This window comes from Lagenorhynchus albirostris, chromosome 18, assembly GCF_949774975.1.
Source record: "Lagenorhynchus albirostris chromosome 18, mLagAlb1.1, whole genome shotgun sequence".
Classification (NCBI taxonomy): Eukaryota; Metazoa; Chordata; class Mammalia; order Artiodactyla; family Delphinidae; genus Lagenorhynchus; species Lagenorhynchus albirostris.
In genome coordinates, this window is record NC_083112.1 from 25,172,537 (window position 1) to 25,193,226 (window position 20,690).

General features: G+C 41.8%; 2 protein-coding genes and 2 non-coding genes across 4 annotated transcripts in view; 2 read left to right on the plus strand and 2 right to left on the minus strand.

Moving 5' to 3' along the window:
* WBP4 (WW domain binding protein 4) overlaps positions 1 to 1,908 on the minus strand; it is a 36,160-nt gene extending 34,252 nt beyond the window's left edge. The window contains exons 1-2 of the mRNA XM_060128674.1: positions 1,233 to 1,908; positions 169 to 241 (exon numbers count right to left, since the gene is read on the minus strand). Of these exons, the coding sequence (XP_059984657.1) occupies positions 169 to 241; positions 1,233 to 1,234 (75 nt within the window). The 5' untranslated portion in view covers positions 1,235 to 1,908. The remainder of the gene's footprint in view (positions 1 to 168; positions 242 to 1,232) is intronic.
* ELF1 (E74 like ETS transcription factor 1) overlaps positions 1,460 to 20,690 on the plus strand; it is a 104,550-nt gene continuing 85,319 nt past the window's right edge. Inside the window, exon 1 of the mRNA XM_060128668.1 lies at positions 1,460 to 2,057. The gene's annotated coding sequence lies outside the window, so the exon portion shown is untranslated. The remainder of the gene's footprint in view (positions 2,058 to 20,690) is intronic.
* On the plus strand, positions 2,088 to 2,159 carry TRNAE-UUC (transfer RNA glutamic acid (anticodon UUC)). The gene has a single exon. It is a non-coding gene; the product is annotated as a tRNA-Glu (tRNA).
* TRNAK-CUU (transfer RNA lysine (anticodon CUU)) lies at positions 19,755 to 19,828 on the minus strand. Its single transcript has one exon. It is a non-coding gene; the product is annotated as a tRNA-Lys (tRNA).

The window sequence follows — 20,690 nt, forward strand, 5'->3', positions numbered from 1 at the left end:
TCACAGCTTTCCTACAAGGAATGAAAAGACAACAAAAATTGTTCGATGTTTTGAAAAATCAAGAGCAATGTATATGAAACTGTTTTGTAAGCTCTGAGTTTAGATCAAAAAGGAATATTTCACATGAATACAATATTATGAGAATCTTTAATAGAGAAATTATCATACAGGCCTATTGTCCGCTATCCAGCACTTGCAGTAATCACAGAATTTCTTTGGTTGGGACTTCCAGTAGTCTGCCCTGGAAAAGGAAAAACAAGTTTAAGTTTATTTACAATTTAAAAAGGTAAATTTTTGCATGATTTACAACTTCTTAAAAAGGCCAAAATATAAGCCTCTGCTACTGAATCTTGACTTGTTACACACAGCACCCTGCTTTATTATTTAGCTGAATGAAATCAGTCAACTGAAATTCTGTTGCCAGTAGAGTGGAAAAAGTCTGCAACGGATTTAAAACGCCCTTAAACAAAATAGCTTTTTAAAAAATGCCTCATTTGTTACTGTCATCAATGTGAAGAAATAAGGAACATCTTGGAGAAGATTATCTATTCTTTCCGTTCCTTTCTGGCATTTTTGGAGATTACTGTTAATTGAAACATGAAGAAACTCATAAAGTTCACTTTAAATCAAGTTATTTCTACCCAAAGAACAAAACATAACACACCTCTGGTGGGAGGCCGTGGTTCCTCTGAGACTATCAGTTAATACAGTTTGTTCTTGAGCCTCATGGCAAAAGAGAATTAGAAAAGCCAAAGGATCCCTCGGCCGGCAAGACCAAAAAATAAAAAATAAATTCATAGGCTAACCAAGGCTGGCCGCTTCTAGTAGGCGGAGGAGGCAGCGGTGGCCGCAGCCCAACCCTACAATTTCACAATACCCCACGGTTCAAGCGCTACAGAAACCAGAAGGATGCTCTCGGCCCCCAACCGTGTAGGTGGCGGGAGCGCTCCGTCGCTTTGCGGCGGCCGTCCAACCTCCAGGGGCCGCCAGCCTCCCTCCCAGAGCCCGTGCTCCAGGCCCCCAGGGCGCTCTGCGGGGTAGCATCCCCACCCCGCCCAGAAAACAGGCCCCGCCTGTCCGCTGCAGACCCCGAGCGAGTTAAAGGAGCGTCCGTCACGCCCCCCGGCCGAGGGCGGGGGGAGAGGGGTGGTGGCGGAGCTAGAGACCCGGAGGGGGAAAGGGCCGCCCGGAGAAACAAGACCTCGTTGTTTAGAGCCTGAAACCCGACTCACATGACAGGACCAGCCGCTCCGCGGGTCGCTCCGGGCCCGGCTGAGGCTCGCGTTCCCCACGCGGGACGAGTCGGAGCCCAGCTCACCGCGAGGCCCACCGCAGCCTCCGAGCCCGGACACCTCCCTTCTTCCCCCGGACCAGTGTTCCACGGTTCCCAACTACGGGTACCCAGACGACTCAATCCGCGTTCGAAATTTCCTCTCCTTCCCCTCCCCCTCCAGGGGCGGTACTCCCGGCTCCGGAGAGGTGGGGTTGCTATAAACGGGTTGAGGTCACGGAGAAGGGGCGAAAGCGCGACGGGACCTGAGCTGAGAGACGGGAAGCTCAAGCCTCACGTCCCCGCGTCATCCCGCCTTCTCTTTTTTTCCCTGAGATCCAGAACCTCCACCCTTCTTCTAGGCTCGCTGGCTCGTGGCCGAGGAGCTCGCGCGCCGCCTCCGCCCCGAACGCAAACAGCTGTTCCCAGAGACGTCGCCGCCCTCAACTTTGCCAACTAGTCCGCACGCACTTTGACCAGCAGAGCAGCCCGGACCTGTAGGCTGGGGGCCGTTGGCGGAGTTAAAAAAAAAAGAGGTGAAACAGCTGGTTTCGGAGCCGAGAGTCGCTTGGCTCGGCCTTGCCTCAGAACTTTCCTGAGGCGGCGGAGCGACCCAGCCCCGCCCCCCGGACGCCCGCGCGCTCGGGTCGGGCGCGTTCCCTGGCTCGCGAGCGCGTGGGCAGCGGCGGTAGCGACTCGGGTGGCGCAGAGGCGGCGGCGGCGGCGGCGGCGGCTGGAGTGGCGGTGGGCGGTGGAGCTGGGGAGCGGCGGCGTTTGCGCTTGTCAGGTGAGTCACCGCAGCTTTCTCAGCAGCACTTCCCATATGGTCTAGCGGTTAGGATTCCTGGTTTTCACCCAGGCGGCCCGGGTTCGACTCCCGGTATGGGAACGGTGTATCTCTTTTTAGAACTGGACAGGGGGGACTAACTCATTTTTATTTCCAGTGGCTCTGGCTCTTTTTTCCTGCCCCCTACCCCAGGTGATTTCGTGGAAAACGCGCGTTCGAGTAGTTGTTTGTGACGCCGTGAACTGGGCTGCGGCTTTGGGAGACACGAGTGCCGCGCCGGGCGGGCTGGAGGAGCGAGTGTACTCAGGGTTCCTCTCCTCCTGCCGGAGGCTGGCGGGGCTGAGCTGCCGGGAAGGAGTTTCACTTTCCCCGGGGCCGCCCTCCCGCCCCTCCGGCCCCCGGCCGTCCCTTTCCAAGCGCTCGGGAGGTGATGATTAACTCTGGCTTCTCCTTATCTGTCCCCAGTGCCCCCCTCGGGCCCACACCCTCCTCCTCGGCCGGCCCCTTCTGACGGTCCCAAGCGAAGCGGGGCGTGTTGCCCCCTGCCCTTGGCGCCCGGGAGCCCGCGCCCGGCTTGGAGCCCCGTTGTCTCGGCCGGGTGTTGACTAGAAACACCCCCGACACAAAGCAGCCCCCTGGCGGGGGGGGGGGCGCGGGGAGGCGCCGAGGGCTGTCCGGAGATCCTCGGTGCCCGCGGGTGCGCTCTCCTGACCGCGCAGCTGCCCGCGGCAGCCGGATTGGCCGCGTGTCCACCCCGGGCTCCCGCGGCGCCCGAGCCCCGCCCCGAGGCCGGCCTGCGAGGTCATCCCAACTTGACATCGGGGGCGCCGGCCGTAGTTCTCAGAAAGTACCCCAGACTCCGGAGCCACAGACTTGAGTGTTTCTGCTCGGGAAGGCCTCTGGGGAAGGGCGTCCGTCCCGTTCTCCGCCCACGTCCGCCCCCCCCCCCAAAACACACACACGCTGTGGAGAAGAAAAATACCACTAGGATGAGATGTCTTTAAAGAAGAAATGTGACTTTCCAAAAGGGTCTAACGTTTTGAGCGCCGCGGATAGAAAATCCTGGGGTGGAGGTGGGGCTTGGAAGAGAGAAAATTGGCCGGAGACTGGGGAGGGGATGTTATAACAAAGTTTCACTGTATTTTTAAATATAGAAGCCCTGTGTTTATTACAAAGAAGGGGCAGCTGTGTCAGCAGCATGTGAGCTGTAAATGAAACAAAAGCGTTATCTTAAATGCAAGCTGAAATTAGAAAATGGGGTGAGCTCTGATGTTTAGTCTATTGGGCCTCCGGGAACAAATGAAGAAGGAAAAAGTGGCTCTTGTGGACGAGTCTCTGGTCAGTGCCATTACGCAGAGCAGAAGGATTAGTTGTTAGTATGTGCCTTCCCAAACTGTGTTTGATAGTTTTAACTGCACAGTGAATTTTGAAATAATCTGTTAATGTGGAGAGTATGATTAAGGATGAATTACTTTCACATTGTAAATAAACTTCCACAACTAAAAATGTTTTAGATCATCTTCATTAGTTCAAATATTTGAACGTTTTCTCTACACCAAGCATCATCAGATAGTCTTGGAAGTTAACTGATGTTCAGGTTCTTCATGTTAGGAGGTTTTGGAGAGAATCCTGAATGGAGTCATATTTTGGCCCTTTTGATTAGCTGTATGACCTTGTGGTAGATCTTTCACCTTCTCTGTGCTCTGGGTTTAGAGCCATAAATTCTTGATGATACATACCACTCACAAACTTGAGAGTTAAAAGAATTGTTGAGCAATTCTTGTGTCGGTAATAAGAGTGGAAAAGTTTCATTTAAATAGAGGATTGTGTCATTGTTCAGAAACCATTTACTAAAGAATTAGGCCTGAGCGTGGAAGGAAGGAAAGATCCTTCTGCCTTAATTGCCTCCAGAAGAGCTTCAATCTTGACCTCGCATCTTGTGACGACTTGGTATCAAATTGTGCTAAAATGGATGTGATTTTCAACTGAGCACCCGGTATAATTGCAAATAGCTTTATATATATTTGAGGGTATGCTGAGAGGAGTAGTTTGGTGACAATACATCTGTCCGAGACATAGACTTATATGTTGTTGTGTACCAGGCACAGTTGGCTAGGGCAGCATCTGAGTTGCAGAATTCCTTCAAGAGCACATAGGTGAGAAGTCACTTCTACTCAGGGAAGAGGACTAGAGACCAGACAAGGAAGGGAGAGTGTTTGCCCTGGACCTTGAAGAACAGGTTGGATTTCTCCTGGTGGGGAATGTGTATCAGAAAGCGGAGGTTGGGGCAACAAGTGTGAGGCTGGCTAGTAGCCTGGCTGGGTAGGAGCACACAGTGCCTGGAGGGAGAGCCATGGGGGTCAAGTTGGGATGGTAAAAAGGGAAGTTTAACTGGATAAATTTTGACTAGGTAACAAGTTGTTTTATGGCATTTATGTCACTAGAGTTTTTAAAACATTTTGCGTCTCTTTGAAGAAACTAAATATAGCATAATATGTGAAAAATTCTTTTTTTTATGAGTCAAACAATATAGAAACATGTAGAATATTTTGTGCCCATGGGTTTTATGTTTAGCAATTAGATATTAATTTTTAACCAATGGAGTGGAGAAAATTAACATTTAAAAGAATGAAATCTAGGTTTAGATTATGAGAATGATCTGCAACTATATTCTTACTGGAAATAGTCTAAGACAGAGCTGCTAGTTACTGTCGGTGAAGCATACACCTTAAATTGGTCAGGACTAGGTGATAACTTTGTAAGGATTCATTCATAAGCTTGTGCCTTGCTTCCAAAACACCATTGGTAGTCATGTTTTACATGTTCTCTCTTGAGCCACAAAATAAAGTGATACTAAATGAGTGGTGTGGATTACCCAAATAGTCTCTTTACTATTTGTTACTATTAGGTGCAGCTAGAAGATGTACGACAGTTCAGTAAACGTTTGCATAGATGAACACCTGTACGTAAAGAAATGTAAGGGTTGGGAAAATGACGATGGCATTTTAAAATCCAAAGACTTTACCCTGGTCTCTGAGCCTAACATTGTCTAGCCTCTACTTGGGTCCTCAGCGCCACCTCCTCCCTCCTCTCCCTTTTCACTGTACTTTAGCTGCACTGGCTTCTTGCTTTTTGTTCCTTGAATGTGCCATACTTGTTCTTTTCTCAGTCTTATGTCTTGCTGTTTCCACTGCCTGCAGTATTCCCCCTCCAGCTCTGCACATCTCACTCCTGTCAGCGTTACCTTATCAGAGAGGCCTTTCTGTTTACCCTCACTAGAGACTCCCTTTTCTGGTTACTGTCTGGTTACTTTATGCTGCTTTATTTTCTTCTTTTGCGTATCTGAAATAAACATGTTTGTTCCTGTTTATTTCTTGTCTTATTCTACTAGAATATAAGTTCCATGAGAGTAAGGATACTGTGTAGTGAGATCACTCTTGTTCTGTAAGAGTCAAACAGTAATGAAGAAGTTGGTACCGTCATAGGTTGCTGGGGGAAATGTAAAATGGTGCAGCCACTTTGGGAAACTGTTTGGCAGTTCTCTCAAAATGTTAAACATAGAGTTGCCATGTGACCCAGCAGTTCCACTCCTAGGTGTATACCCAAGACAGATTAAAACATGTCCATGCAAGAACTTGTACACAATTGTTTATAGCAGCATTCATAAGCAGAAAGTGACAGATAACCCTAATGTCTGTCAACTGAGGAATGAATGAATAGAATGCAGTGTACCCATACAATCAAATATTTTTTGGCAATAAAAAGGGATGAAGTAGTGATATATACCACAGCATGGATCAATCTCAAGAACATTATGCTAAACAAAAGAAGCCAGGTCCAAAAGACCACATTTTGTATGAGTCCATTTATATGAAATGCCCAGAATAGACAAATCTGTAGAGAAAGAGGATGGATTATGGTTGCCTAGGATTGGCCGGGGTGGGGGAGGATGACACGGGGGATGGGAAGTGATTGCTAATGTAGGTCCAAGGTTTCTTTTTAGGGTGATTACAGTGTCCTAAAATTACATTATGATGATTGTTGCACAACTCTGTAAATATACTAAAAAACATTGAGTTCTACTCTTTGTGTGGGTGAACTTCATGGTATGTAAATTATATCTCAGCAAAACTGTTAAAAAAAGATTGAGGCAATCAAAAATATAGAATATTTTGTCTACATTTTACGTTTATCATTTGGATATTAAATATTTAAAAATAATAATGGACTGATTTAACACTGCAACTCTAGCTCCTAGATAGTCCAGGAATGTAGCAAGAGCTCAGTAAATAACAGACGAAGGAGGTTGAAGTATACAGATAATTACGATACAGTGCATAGTGTAATAAATGCTTAGAGGAGACTAAGCCAAGGGTTACAGGGGTTTGAAGGTCTCTAAAATGTCACATCTGGGTTTGTGTGAAGAGAATGGGGAAAGGCCTCTAGGAGGCAGCATTTGAGATTGGCTTGGAAGGCTGCTTATGCTTTGCGGGTGGAGATAATTGAGCGGGAGACAAGGCTATAAGAAGGAAGCAGGCAGGAACAGAGGTCCCTAAACAGTTGCTAGCACATTTTGGCTGAGCTGAGAGTACAAATAGTATAGGAATGGACCAGTAGTAGTATAGTAGTATAGTGTAAGAGTGCAAGAATAGGCTACGGTCTGTAGCAGACAATGTCAGTGCTGGCAGATCTCCTCTGATGTCTTTTTATCATCCCTCCCAACCCCTAGTGTGCTTCTGATGGCTCATACTTGGGAAGAGTTGTATCCCTTGCTGGCAGAGAGCTGGAAGTACCTGGGGGTTTATCCCCCTTCCCCTGATAGCTCTCAACCCAAGACTGTCCTGTCAGGAGAATATCTTCGGAGCAGGGACTTTGACTTTTCCCCCCCGTTCTGTATCATCAGCACTTGGGGCAGTGCTTGGCACTTGTTGAGCATTCAGAAAATATTTGAATGAATGAATGAATGAATGAAAACCAGGAAGTTGCAAGGTATATTCAAAGTGAAGTTTATTTCCTAAATCCCCTTGACTCTTGCAGAGCACTTAGGAGATTTTGGAAGGTTGTGATTGTGAAGGTCCTTGAATTTTGGAGTAAGGAGTTTACTTAGCTAAAAGAAGGAATTTCTGGTAATATGATACGTGTTTTAATGAAATTAATTTGGCAGTAGTGTACAGGATGAACTGGGGGATGGAAGGGTTGTGTCTGTGGTGTCCACACTGACCAAGGTTGGGGGGTCTTCTGCAGTACAGTAATAATCTAACAACTCTCCTTGCCTCTAGTGTCTCTCTAAATAGGGTGGTGGCAAAAGAATATAAAGGATTAAAAAGAAGAGGTGCATTGAAGGAAAAATTTAAGATGTCAGGAGTATAAATACTCCTCAAAGAAATAGGGAAGTTAGGAAGCATAGATTTTTTTTGGAAAGGACAGACAATTTTTGCGATTGTTGGCCAGACAGTAAATTATTATTGCCCACCAGTGTGTGTGTGTGTGTGTGTGTGTGTGTGTGTGTGTCTTTTTGATCACTGAAATTGTACCTTGAATTCAGAGATAAAATTAAGACTGTGAGACTGCCACCCTGTGGACAATATAACTTAGAACTGAAATCCTCAAAAATTATAATAAAACTTGATCCACTTGAAATTAACTATTATAGAACTGATTATGGTTCTTCCATATTGGTATATGTGGTTATGCTCATTAAATAGAAAGTTGAAATTAGTTTTTTTTCTGAACTTTTTCTGGGGCTTTTAAATAAACGGAATTTAAATGAAATCAGTAGCTTTAAAATGTTGCAAAGAAATTCAGAAATGCCTTTTAGATGGCATACTTCTTTCTCTAGAAATTTCATATCAAAGAGTGTGTTTTTTAAAACATGGTGGCATGTATGCCTGTTGTAAGGTGGTACGTTTTTCTTGTATATTTTATCCTATTTTATACATATGTCCTTGAGAGTTATATTTCTTGAAAAATATGTGAGGACTTCCCTGGTGGCACAGTGGTTAAGAATCACCAGCCAATGCAGGAGACATGGGTTCGATCCCTGGTCCTGGAAGATCCCACGTGCTGTGGAGCAACTAAGCCCATGCACCACAACTACTGAGCCTGTGCTCTAGAGCCCGCGAACCACAACTGCTGAGCCCGCATGGCGCAACTACTGAAGCCCACGGCCCTAGAGCCTGCGCTCCGCAACAAGAGAAGCCACCACAATGAGAAGCCCATGCACCGCAACAAAGAGTAGCTCCCACTCACCGTAACTAGAGAAAGCCCGCGCGCAGTAACGAAGATGCAACGCAGCCAAAAAAAATAAAAAAAATAATATAAACACTTGTTTTGAAGAAAATAAATATTAAAAAAAGAGAAAAATATGTGAAAGTGTACCCCATCATTTTTTTCCTCTTAAGTGAAAGTGGCTTTCCCTTCCCATTTTTATAGAGTAGGATTCTATTGTTAGAAATTCGCCATGCTTTGAAGAATTGCCTTCATTGTATTTTTGTAAATAACTTGGCTTTTATTACAGGTTATTTATTTAGAAGGGCAGTCTGCTCACAAATTAAACTGGTAAACTAGCTTGAATCAAAATGAAATTGTGGGTGTGAAAAAATTGTTTGCTCTCTGCAACTCAGGAAATGGTTTTGTCTAGAACTCTGCAGAATAAAACTTTCCCAGCAGATGAGCTGCTTACAGCCTAATGTTGTAAATGGCTTACACGCTTGTTTTCCCTGAGGAGTCTGGAGGGGTGGGGTCGCCATTTAGCGCTGGAAGTTTGTGTTAGCGGTAAAGCAGAAGTGGGCTGAAGCCCCATTCTGAGATCACAGTCATGCATCCTTTCTGAATGTGATATCCAGGATGAGGAAGAGAACGAATGGCGCATCTACTGAACCCCTACCCCTTTCACTTTAGGGACCTTATGTTTTGGTCATGGAGAGATTTTCAAATGTAATGTTAATGGTTTAAAATATTCAAATATTTCTGAGTTTTTTTTCTCAAAAGTGTAGCATGACAAACCTGATAATAGACTTTCAATATTAGGTTTTGTTTAACCTTTTCAAAGTAAATAGATGAGATTGTGACTTTTCTGAACTATTTTTTCCTACATTTATATCTTATATTCCACAGTTGATGTATATGGTGTGATTTGAAGTAGACTATTAATGGTGAAAATGCAAATGCTTATCTAGGTCTGCAAGGTACATTGCCATATAAAAAACAGTATTATTTAGGTACTGTTTAAGGAAAGTAACTTTCAAAATACTTCATGGTCTATTTGCTCCTTTCCTAAGTATTGGGACAAAGAGCCAGTAAAATTAGAGGTATATTTCTGTTTTCTAACCTTCTTTAATGGTTTAATTATCATATCATTTTTAAAACTATGGAATTGAACTTATATAAAGACATTTTTAGCTTAATATTTAGCCTGCACTTAAACTTTATCACGTGGTATCTGCCTTTTTAATGCTAGAATGGTGATTCTTTTAGGATTAATGGTAGTTAGTGTTCCCTTTTACTTTCCAAGCATGGGTTCATTTTCATAACTAAGTATAAAACATTTTGTTTTTTGAAAAATAATTCCAGCATAGATGACTTGAATTTTGATAATAACAATAACAACTGTCTCATGAGTTTTGTGTGTCTGTTGGGTGTGTGTTTACAAATCTTAATAGGTCTTTTATTTTAGAATGCAGATTATTCACTATTAAATAAATACCTTTGATTTGAACCTTTTTTTTTTTTTTTTTGCTTTATTTTAGATGTCTAGGGAGGTACTTAGCCTAGTGACTTCTAGATCCAGAGGGTCTTCTAGATAGTCTTAAATATTGTAGTTTAATCTTTTAATTTAAAGTTTCTTTTGGGTTCAAAATCCCAAGATCAGGATACATTTCTGATTTAGGATGTGTTGATATATTGCTTTGTGTGAAGCTTTTTATCTGTTTCCAGATTTAATTAAACACTTAATTCAAGTTTTCAAGGTTGTAATGGGATTTGTTTTGCCCCATCTGTGCTTATCACTGATACCTTCCTATGCCAAGGGACCCAGTGACCCTATTACCTGGGAAGGATGGGGCCCTGCCACTGAGTCATCCCCTGAGTAGGGCAGGCACTGACCCAGTCACAGAGCTGAAGTGGAAAGGAAGAGTATGATGGGAAGGGTCTGTCCCAGAAAACAGGTGGCAGGTAGGGGGAGGGGAAGCATCCTGTTGGAAGGCCGAACATAGGCTTAAGGAATTCAAAACTTCTTGCAGGCAGTTGGCATCAGGAAATTTCAGATATGAGAGGGAATGCCTTTGCATTATTTATTCTCCCTGTTTTTTTTGCCCTTTCACATGAACCACAATTGTTTTTTAATTAACTGATTTATTTTTTTGGCTGCGTTAGGTCTTCGTTGCTGTGTGTGGGCTTTCTCTAGTTGCGGTGAGCAGGGGCTACTCTTTGTTGCGGTGCACGGGCTTCTCATTGCAGTGGCTTCTCTTGTTGCGGAGTGCGGGCTCTAGGCATGCAGGCTTCAGTAGTTGCAGCACGCGAGCTCAGTAGTTGTGGCTCACGGGCTCTAGAGCGCAGGCTCAGTAGTTGTGGCGCACAGGCTTAGTTGCTCCACGGCATGTGGGATCTTCCCAGACGAGGGATCGAACCCATGTCCCCTGCATTGACAGGTGGATTCTTAACCACTGCACCACCAGGGAAGTCCCCTGAACCACAATTTTATTGTCCCTTAAATCCTGCTTTGAAAGACTGTTTCTTCTTTTCTATTTTCAATACCTTCTAGAATTGTTTTTTACTAGTTCATGGAACATATTTTAAGAGGGCTTTTTACAAGTTTGTAGGAAAAAGAAAGCACATAAAGTTTATATAAAAGTAAATCTGCCACCTCACACTCATTAGGATAGCTACTATCAAAAAAACCCAAAAAACCAAATAACAAGAGTTGGTGAGGATTTGAGGAAATTAGAGCCCTTGTGTTCTGTTCATAGGAACGTAAAATGGTACAACCACTACGGAAAACAGTTTGGTGGTTCTTCAGAAAATTAGAAATAGAATTACCAAATGATCCAGCAATTCTGTTTCTACCTATATACCCCAAAGAATTAAAAGCAGTCTCAAAGAGATGCTGTACTCCCATGTTCTTAGTAGCATTATTTACAGTAGCGAAAAGGTAGAAGTAACCTAAGTGTGCATAAGTGGATAAATGGTTAAACAAAATGTGGCATACACTTACATGGGAATATTTTTCAGCCTTAAAGAGGAGGGAAATTCCGACACGTGCTACAACATGAATGAACTTGGAGAACATTATGCTAAGTGAAATAAACCAGTCACAAAAAGATAAATACTGCCATGATTCCACTTACATGTGGTAACTAGAGTAGTCAGAATCATAGAGACAGCAGTAGAATGTTGATTGCCAGGGGCTGGGGAGAGGAGGAATAGGGAGTCATTTAATGGATACAGAGTTTCAGTTTTGCAAGATAAAATGAATTATGGAGATTGGTTGGAAAACAATATGAATGTACTTGTTACTACTAAACTGTACACTTCAATGGTTAATTTTACCATAATTTTTTAAAAAGGAAAATTTGAATTTGTATTTGGATATGCAAATTGTAAGAGTAAAAAGCATCTGTAAGGAGATTGAAGTTACTTGATTTGGTCAATATTTAGATGCTTGGGATGTAACAACGAAAAAATCAGACAAGATCCTCATGAAGCCTACCTCTTAGTGGGAAAGATAGACATTGATTGAACAAGTAAAAAGTGTGTTTGAGTGTTACATGCAGAACAGGGAGACAACTAACGAGTAGGTGGAAAGGCGGCTGTAGTGAAAAGGCTTCCCTAAGGAAATGGCATTGAAGTGGGATTTGAAGGATGGGTAAGCACTGGCTAGGAGAAAGAGAGGGATGGAAAGTGATGGGAGGCTGAGGGAGTAGCATTCTGGAAATGCTCCAGAGCAGGAAAGAAAGGGTATTATGCTTTGGAAAATGGAAGAAGGTGCTGAGGGCTTAATGTGAAATGTGATGGGAGATGAGGATGGCAAGTATCAGACCATATAAGGCATTGTAGGTCATGTTAAGGATTTTGAGTTTTACCTTAAACAGAGTGGTTAGACATTGCTGTGTTTCAAGCCAGGGAGTATGGAGGTGAAATGGAGTGGAAGTAAGAAAAAAAAATGTGTCTTTTTATACAGTGTACCCTTTAAATGTAAATTACCTCCTTAATCTGGTGCTTGAATGTCAGAAGGAAAAGTGGTTCAGTTATGTTTATTCAGATGATATATTGGTTGCCAGTGTGGCCTGTTAATGTGGTAAGATGTACTTAAAGGGTGAATTTAAGGGAATTGTCAAGGGTAATTGAGTAGAGGCGATTTTTACCTTTATATTCTGACTTGTTAGTTGAAACCGTAGAAATGGATGAGTTTGCCAAAGGGAGAGTCTGGAGTGAAAAGAGGCTTTTCAACGGAACCTTTAGGACATCCAGTGTTCAGTCATGAGATAGAGGAAGTGGGGCAGAGAAAGCTGAGGAAGAGTAGTGCAGCATTGGGGGAAAACCAGGAATGAGACTTACGAGTCTAACAAAACAAGCTCTGAAAGTGTTAATTGGGTTTAGCCCAGTGTGGTCACTGACCTTAGTTAGAAGAGATTTAGTGGCATAGTACAGGCAGGATTAGATTTGATAGACGAGAATGAGTCAGAGAATGTGTGGGAAATGAAGAAATGGAGTATAGACAAATCTTTGAGGAAGGTTGGCTGTGAAGGGAGTGAGAAAGGATGGTAGAAGGGATTGAGGTGTATGTGACAGTTGGGGTGTCAAATAACGGAAGCTTTTTTTTTTTAAAGAAAAGCTTGAATTAAAATAAAAATCTTCTTTAGATCTGTGAAATATTTGAAAAATGTATTACACACGTTGCTGATTCCCTAAATAGGATCTACTGAATACAGATGTGAACCCATTGACTTAATCTAGATATGGTATTGTGGGACTGTGTACACACAGGTGCAATCAGACCTGCCTGGTGAGGTACAAAGGTCTGTTTGTCACTATACTAATTTCTGGTCATCTGGGCAGTAAATATTGCAGAATCCTGGGTTCACTTAAGACCAACTAATTTGAGTCTTTGGTGTAGGACTCAGAAGTGTGTGTGTGTGTGTGTGTGTGTGTGTGTGTGTGTGTCTTTAGATGATTCTTATGCATCTGTTTTGTGGACTGTCTTTGGAGAATCATCCCAAGAATGTTTTACTTTGAAGTCTTCTGAATCCTTTTTTTTTAAAAAAAAACATTTATTTATTTGTTTGTTTATTTTGACTGCACCGGGTCTTAGTTGAGGCATGCAGGATCTTAGTTGCGGCATGCCTGTGGGATCTAGCTCCCTGACCAGGGATCGAACCGGGTCCCCTGCATTGGGAAGGCGAAGTCTTACCCACTGGACCACCAGGGAAGTCCCTGAATGCTTTTTAATAGCTCTATCATGAGGATTAAATGAGGTATGTATGTCAAGCACTTAGCAAGGAAAGATTTTCATAACTTTGTCTGCCTGTATGATTGGAGTAGTGGTAGTGTTTTTGTTTTTTAGCATGAACCTAGCTTGATCTTTTTTCCTGACTGTAAGGGTAATACACATGTCCCCCCCGCACCCCCCCCCCACCGTAAGTCCTTCTTTAGCCACTTTTCATACTTCTTCCCTCCTCCCTGCTCTCTAAGGGCCATGGTGCTTCCTCCTATTGCCTTGCCTTTGTTCACTCCTACAACTTCCTCTGCTGATAGTACTCTGCCCCAGCCTTTTACATGACTGCCACCTTATCATTCAGGTCTCAAAGCAGCTGTCATGTTTTCTGAGAGGCCTTCCCTTATCTAAAGTAAGTTTTCTTGGTCACCCTTTGTCACTTTGTTGATTTCCTTCATATGTGGGCAGGGACTATGTTCGAATTGTTTACTTGAGTCTACAGGTAAACTGACTATATCCTGAGTCTACAGAAGAGTGCCAGGCACATAGAAGCTACTTAAATACCAAATATCACAGACGAATAATACAAATCATAAAAATTTTACTAACCGGCACAAGTACTGTTAGCTTTCAGTTGATCATTACTTCAGATACTGAAATGTGGACCATATATGTATAAATGTCAATTGTGCAGTGATACATACTGTTTTCTGACTTGCATATTTCATGTAAATATATTGTGGAGATTTTTTTTTGGTACACTGTTTTATATAGATAATCATTCTTAACAGCTGAATAATATGGTACGCTCCATATAATGAGATATGGTTTCTGTAACACCTAATTTATTTAACAGTTTGTTTTCAATTTTTTACTGTTTTGAACGATGGTACTGAATTTCTCTCTGTATCTTTGTATATGTTATTTGTTTTGTTAGAATAAATTACTGAGACTGAAAAGGTACATAAAGACCTTTTGGGGACTTCCCTGGTAGTCCAGTAGTTAAGAATCCACCTTCCAGTGCATGGGATGAAGGTTTGAGCCTTGGTCATGGAACTAAGATCCCACATGCCGCAGGGCAACTAAGCCCTCACGCCATAGCTAGTGAGCCTGAGTGCTGCAACTACAAAGCCCGTGCTCTCTGGAGCCTGTGTGCCACAACTAGAGAGAAGCCCGAGTGCTGCATTGAAGAGCCCACGCGCCGTAACAGAAGATCCCGCGTGCCGCAGCTAAGACTGGACACAGCCAATAAATAAATAAATCTTTAAAAAATATAAATTAAATGGATTAAAAAAAAGACCTTTTGGTTGTGAAATTGCCTCTGGAATGCTATTCTTATACTCTCAAAAATAGAGTATGAGACCATTTATTTCCCCATACCCTCCCTAATCATTTTACTTTTTGCTAATAGGTGAAAAATGGTATTGTTTCTCTGCTCTGAGGTTGTGAGAATGAACATCTCTTGTATTTGGCCACATTTTGTGAAGTGCCTCTTCATGCCCAATGCCCATTTTTCTAATAAGAGTGTTTTTTTTTCCCCCCCAGGAAAAATCACTTAGTATTCATTTGCCAAGCACAGGGTATATTCAATTTGTGGGTTAACACTTAAAAAATACAGACAAAAGGCAGAAAATATTGATTTTAAAAGAAGAAAAGGGGGAGGACATTTAAAAATCCATTTAAAATTAGAACTTTTCACAGAATCTCTAAAGTGGATCTAATAAATCCTGTGTCTCAGTATAAGAAACAGGCTTAATAAGAGTGTTTGATTCAATTAATAATAGTGTTTTCTTTCCTCCACATTTTATTATGAAAGTTTTTAAACATGCAGCAAAGCTGAAGTTTTATAATGAACACTCATACACCCACTATCTAGATTTTATCATTAACGTTTTATAATATTTGCTTTACCATACTTTTATCCTTCTATCTAAATTGCAGGGACGTCCCTGGTGGTCCAGTGGGTAAGACTCCGTGCTCCCAGTGCAGGGGGCCTGGGTTCGATACCTGGTTGGGGAACTAGATCCTGTATGCATGCTGCAACTGAGAGTCTGCAGGCTGCAACTAAGGCTGGGCGCAACCAAAATTAATTAATTAATTTAAAAAAAAGTAAATTGCAGGCATTAGCACATTTCCATCTAAATACTTTAGCATGCTTATCACTGACTATAGTTTCAATATCTGTTTACTTTTTTCCTTTTGAGGTACAATTTTTGTAAAATTAAATCCATGAATCTTTTTAGTTTAAACATTTTATTTCAATTTAAAACAATTGGATGTTCATTGGTCAACCTTTGAAGAGGACAAGGCTGTTTTCTTTGAGAATGAGCTCACTGTTGCATTTCCATATTGTATTGCCTTTCTTATATATTGCCTTTCTTATGTATTGCCTTTCTTATTGGCTAAGATTTCTAGTTGGTTTTTTAAATGGAGCAAGAACTTTAGTTTTTGTAAAGCATTTGTTGAGTTTCAACAAATGTTTTTGCCTGGGTAAGCCAAACCTAAGACTAGGTTTTGTTTCTTTTTTCTTTTTTTTTTTTTTTTTTTTTAAATTTGTCATATGTTCCCCCTAGTTTATCCTTTGCCTTACCTTTGGTTATGGTGCTTTTAGATTTTTATGTAGTCAAATGTCATTCTTTTCCATATCTTTTTTTTTTGCTGTTTGTGTCATACATGGAAAGACATTTCTTACCAAATAGTATATAAATGCTTATATTTTCTGCTGGTCCTTTTTTTTTTTTTTTTTACATTTAAATCTAATTGGAATAATGTGATATAGGTTTTGTTTTTTTTTAATGATTAGCAGTGGTTTGAAATTGTTAGTTAGCTAATACTGTCTAATGAGCCCTCTTCCATTCTGTGGGTTTTTTTTTTCCCCAGACAAAATAGGATTTAATGTTTTTGTTGATGCTGTTTTTATTATAACCTAAGTTTGTATAGTATCAGATTTCTTTCTTTGGTAGTATCAGATCTCTTTTTTAAAAAAATTATTAAAGTATAGTTGATTTACAGTGTTGTGTTAACTTCTGCTCTACAGTGAAGTGACTCAGTGATACACATACATTCTTTTTTATAGTATTTTCCATTATGGTTTATCCCAGGATATTGAATATAGTTCCCTATGCTATCCAGTAGGACCTTGTTACTTATCCATTCTATAATAATAGTTTGCATTTTTTTAAAAAGAATTCCTCACTTTTCTTATTTTCTTTCAGATGAACTTTAGCAGAGTCTTGAAGGATGGGGTGAAAGGATGGTGGGGAAGCAACAGCAAGAGCCAAGGCAGAGAGATCAGTAAATCCTGGGGACTTGTTTCTCTAATTTGTAATTGTCTGAATTCTTAATCTGTGTAACAGATGACACATGCTTATTTTAGTATCCTTAAATTTGGGAGATGTCTCTAGGGTGGTTCAAACTAAATTCTAAAGTTCAAAATGTTTATGAGGTTTTAAAAGTTTGGGATGTTATAGAAAGGGCATAGGATTCTAGGGTGAGAATGATTTTAAATCCCTGCTTTAAATGAGCAGGTCATAATTTTTGAGCAACTATATGCATCACCTATGCTGTTATTTTTCATGATTCTGTGGGTGGACTGGCTGCTGCTTCAGAGCTGACTCAGCTAGGGCTGGATGCATAATGTAGGGTGGTTTCACTTACATGGCTGGGACCTCTCTGTGTGGCTGTCATACTCTGTGGTGGCAGAAGGGATCCTAGCAGCATGAGAGGGTAAGCCTCTGTGTGCCTCAGCTTTTCAAGCCTCTGCTTGTGTTTTATTTATTATTAATCCATTGGCCAAAGGAAATCACTTGCCCAATTCTTCATTTAAGGGATGGAGAAGTAGACTCCGCCTCTTAATGGGAGAAGAGGCAAAGTCAGTCATGTTTCACATAGGGAATTTGAAACAAATTAGTAGCTATTACTGCAGCAATTTAGCACAGGAGGTAAAGGCCTTAGCTACCGGGATATCTAACATAAAAGGCAGTGAGAACAGGCTGTGCAAGACCTGGGGGGAGGAATGCTTGATGTGTTCATGGGATAGCAGGGAGATATCAGTGTGACTAGAAGAGGGGGAGCAAGCGGGAAGTAGGAAGAGATACAATCACAGAGGCTGGGGCAGGGTACGATCTTGCAGTCCTGAACAGTTACGAAGACTTTGTGTGTGTGTGAAAAGAGGCACTACGGGAGGGTTTTGAAGCTGGAGAGTGATATGATCTGACATATCTTTTTAAATGGATTACTTCTGATTGCTGCTTTGAGAGTAGACTGTAGAGAGAGAAGCAGCAATCAGAAGTAATCCATTTAAAAAGATAGGTCAGGCTGCTTGGACTGCCTCAGTGATTGATGCAGGTAAGAGATATCAGTAACAATGAAGTTGAGTGTTAGGGTTTTATATATATTTTGAACATTGAACCAACAGGATTTCCTGACAGATTGGATGTAGGTATATGACAGTCAAGAAAGCCAAGGTTTCTGGTCTGAGCAGCTAGAAGTATTGAATAGCCACCAAGATGACTGGAGAAAACTGTGGGTGGTAGGGTACTTTTTGAAGGGAACATCAGGAATTCAGGTTTGGATATGTTAAGTTTGCCAATCAGACATTGGAATGGAGTTGTCAAGTTTGATATAGGAGTCTGTGGTACAGGAGCAAGACCTGGAGATAGAAAGTTGAGAACATTAAAATACTTAGAGCATCATATATGTCCAAGAAGTATTTCATAAAATAAATAAATCTAAATTACTTAAAAAATTTCAAATTTTATCTGTATAAGTGGTATGGTTTCAAGTATGGGAGAAGAGCAGCAGAGCAGTTTGGCTGTAGCTAAAATGTGTCCTTTGTGATGAGAGTAAATTATGAGTTCAAAAAGTCATTAATTGGGCTTCACTGGTGGCGCAGTGGTTGAGAGTCCACCTGCTGATGCAGGGGACACGGGTCCCTGTCCAGGAAGATCCCACATGCCATGGAGCGGCTGGCCCGTGAGCCATGGCCGCTGAGCCTGCGCGTCCGGAGCCTGTGCTCCGCAACGGGGGAGGCCACAACAGTGAGAGGCCCGCGTACCACAAAAAAAAAAAGTCATTAATTATCTGAATGGTGTTGTGAAACATGAATAAATAAAGCCTGTAGTCTAAATATTTTATTTGAATATTCCTCTTTACTGAAACGTTTACCAACTTGTTTCTAATTTGAGAAGTTTATTGACAGGATGCCGTATAAGTAAAAGCCTGAAAAGGACAGAAGACGAAAGTTGAAAGAAAGGGCCACTGATTAGGGTAATCAGTCCTAATCTATTGGGGAGTCTCCTTCTTTGTTCTGTCTCTAATTTTATTTGTAGACTTAACATAATGCGATGTTCAGGTGTAAGCACTGGGACTAATCCAGAAGCTGTTCTCCTTTAACAAATGCAGAGCTTTGCTGCTGTGGGCTTGACCATTAAACAGGGCTGCCAGACCCAGCCTCACCAACCTATTCATCGGAATTGGACTGTTCAGGAAAGTGAGAAAGGGGCCTCGCTTTTTGTGTAATTTAGACTTTCAGAAATGACCTGGGAATGGCATGGACTGTGTGGAAGAGAAAAAAGCAGATTTATGATTGAGACAGTATTTAGTTGAACCTCCAAATGTTTTCATTCAGCAAATATTTATTAAACACTGTTGTGGGTCAGGAATGCTATCCGGCTGAAATAAATGACCAATGAGACATGTAAATAAATGATGAAAAAACAAAAAAGAGTGTCTTCACCAGATATTCCAGCAGAGTAAGCAAGAGGAATTATAAAGGAAATCAGTTCACCTTTAGGTCCCCGAAAGCTAGAGTGCTTTGCATATTTTAGCAGTGTATATATGTATGTATGAATGGATAAACAATGTGATTCGTTTATCTATTAGATCACTTACAAAATACTGTGGGAGCACAAAGGAGGAAGTGACCAGTTCTTCCCTCTAATGGTGAAAGAGAGATTCCCCAGGTGGGGAAGGCCAGCAAATGTGGAGTGAGAAAGCGTGACATGCTCTCAATTAATAAGTTCAGCAAAGCTGGATTATAGGGTGAATGTTGGGAGGTGGCATGGTCACAGGTGAGGCTGTAATATGGTAGACCAAAGTCAAGATGCAAAAATGTATTGGAATTTACTCTGTGGGTGCTGGTAGGCCATTGAAGTTTTTTGGTTTTTTTTAGTAAGAATATTAGGAGGTAGAATTTATGAGAAATTCCTTTAGGAGGACTTCATTCTTTTTTTTTTGGCCGTGCTACATGGCTTATGGGATCTTAGTTACCCTGACCAGGGATTGAACCTGGGGCCCCAGCAGTAAGAGCGCTGAGTCTTAACCACTGGACCACCAGGGAATTCCCGGAAAGACTTCACTCTTGAATTGGAAAATCAAATGTTGATAGAATTTTTAAAGTTATAAACATATACACTGAAAGTGAGCACAGTTAGTAAGTCATATAATTTATGGTAGAATCCGTTTTATCCCTTTCAGATAATATATATGATCTTAGTGCAGGTAAGACCTACACTAGGTAATCAAACTACACCAGGGTGATCAAAATATGCAGGATGGCATTGGTTTGTTCTTGAAAGAGAAAGAAATGTATTTTTGCTTTATGAAATTATTGCGAACCTTTTTCTTAAAGATTCTGGCATTTAACTTACTTTGAAATGATTTTAGGCTCATGGAAGAATTGCATTAATAGTACAGAGAGTTCCTGTATATTTTTCATTCATCTTCCACTCATGTTAACATCTTATATAGTCACAGTACAATGATGAAAACTAAGAAATTAACATTGGTGTAATACCATTAGTTAAACTGTAGTAGGATTTTTTTTTTTTTTCGCGGTATGCGGGCCTCTAACTGTTGTGGCCTCCCCCGTTGCGGAGCACAGGCTCCGGACGCGCAGGCTCAGCGGCCATGGCTCACGGGCCCAGCTGCTCTGCAGCATGTGGGATCTTCCCGGACCGGGGCACGAACCCGTGTCCCCTGCATCAATAGGCACACCCTCAACCACTGCGCCACCAGGGAAGCCCTGTAGTAGGATTTTTATAGTTTTTCCACTAATGCCCTTTTTCTGTTCCAAGATCCACCAAGGATACACAAATTGCACTTAGTTGTCATATATCCATTCAAATCTGTGGTGGTTCCTTGTCCTTTTTGACCTTGACACTTGGAAGCGTACTGGTCAGGTATTGTGTAGAATGTGCCTC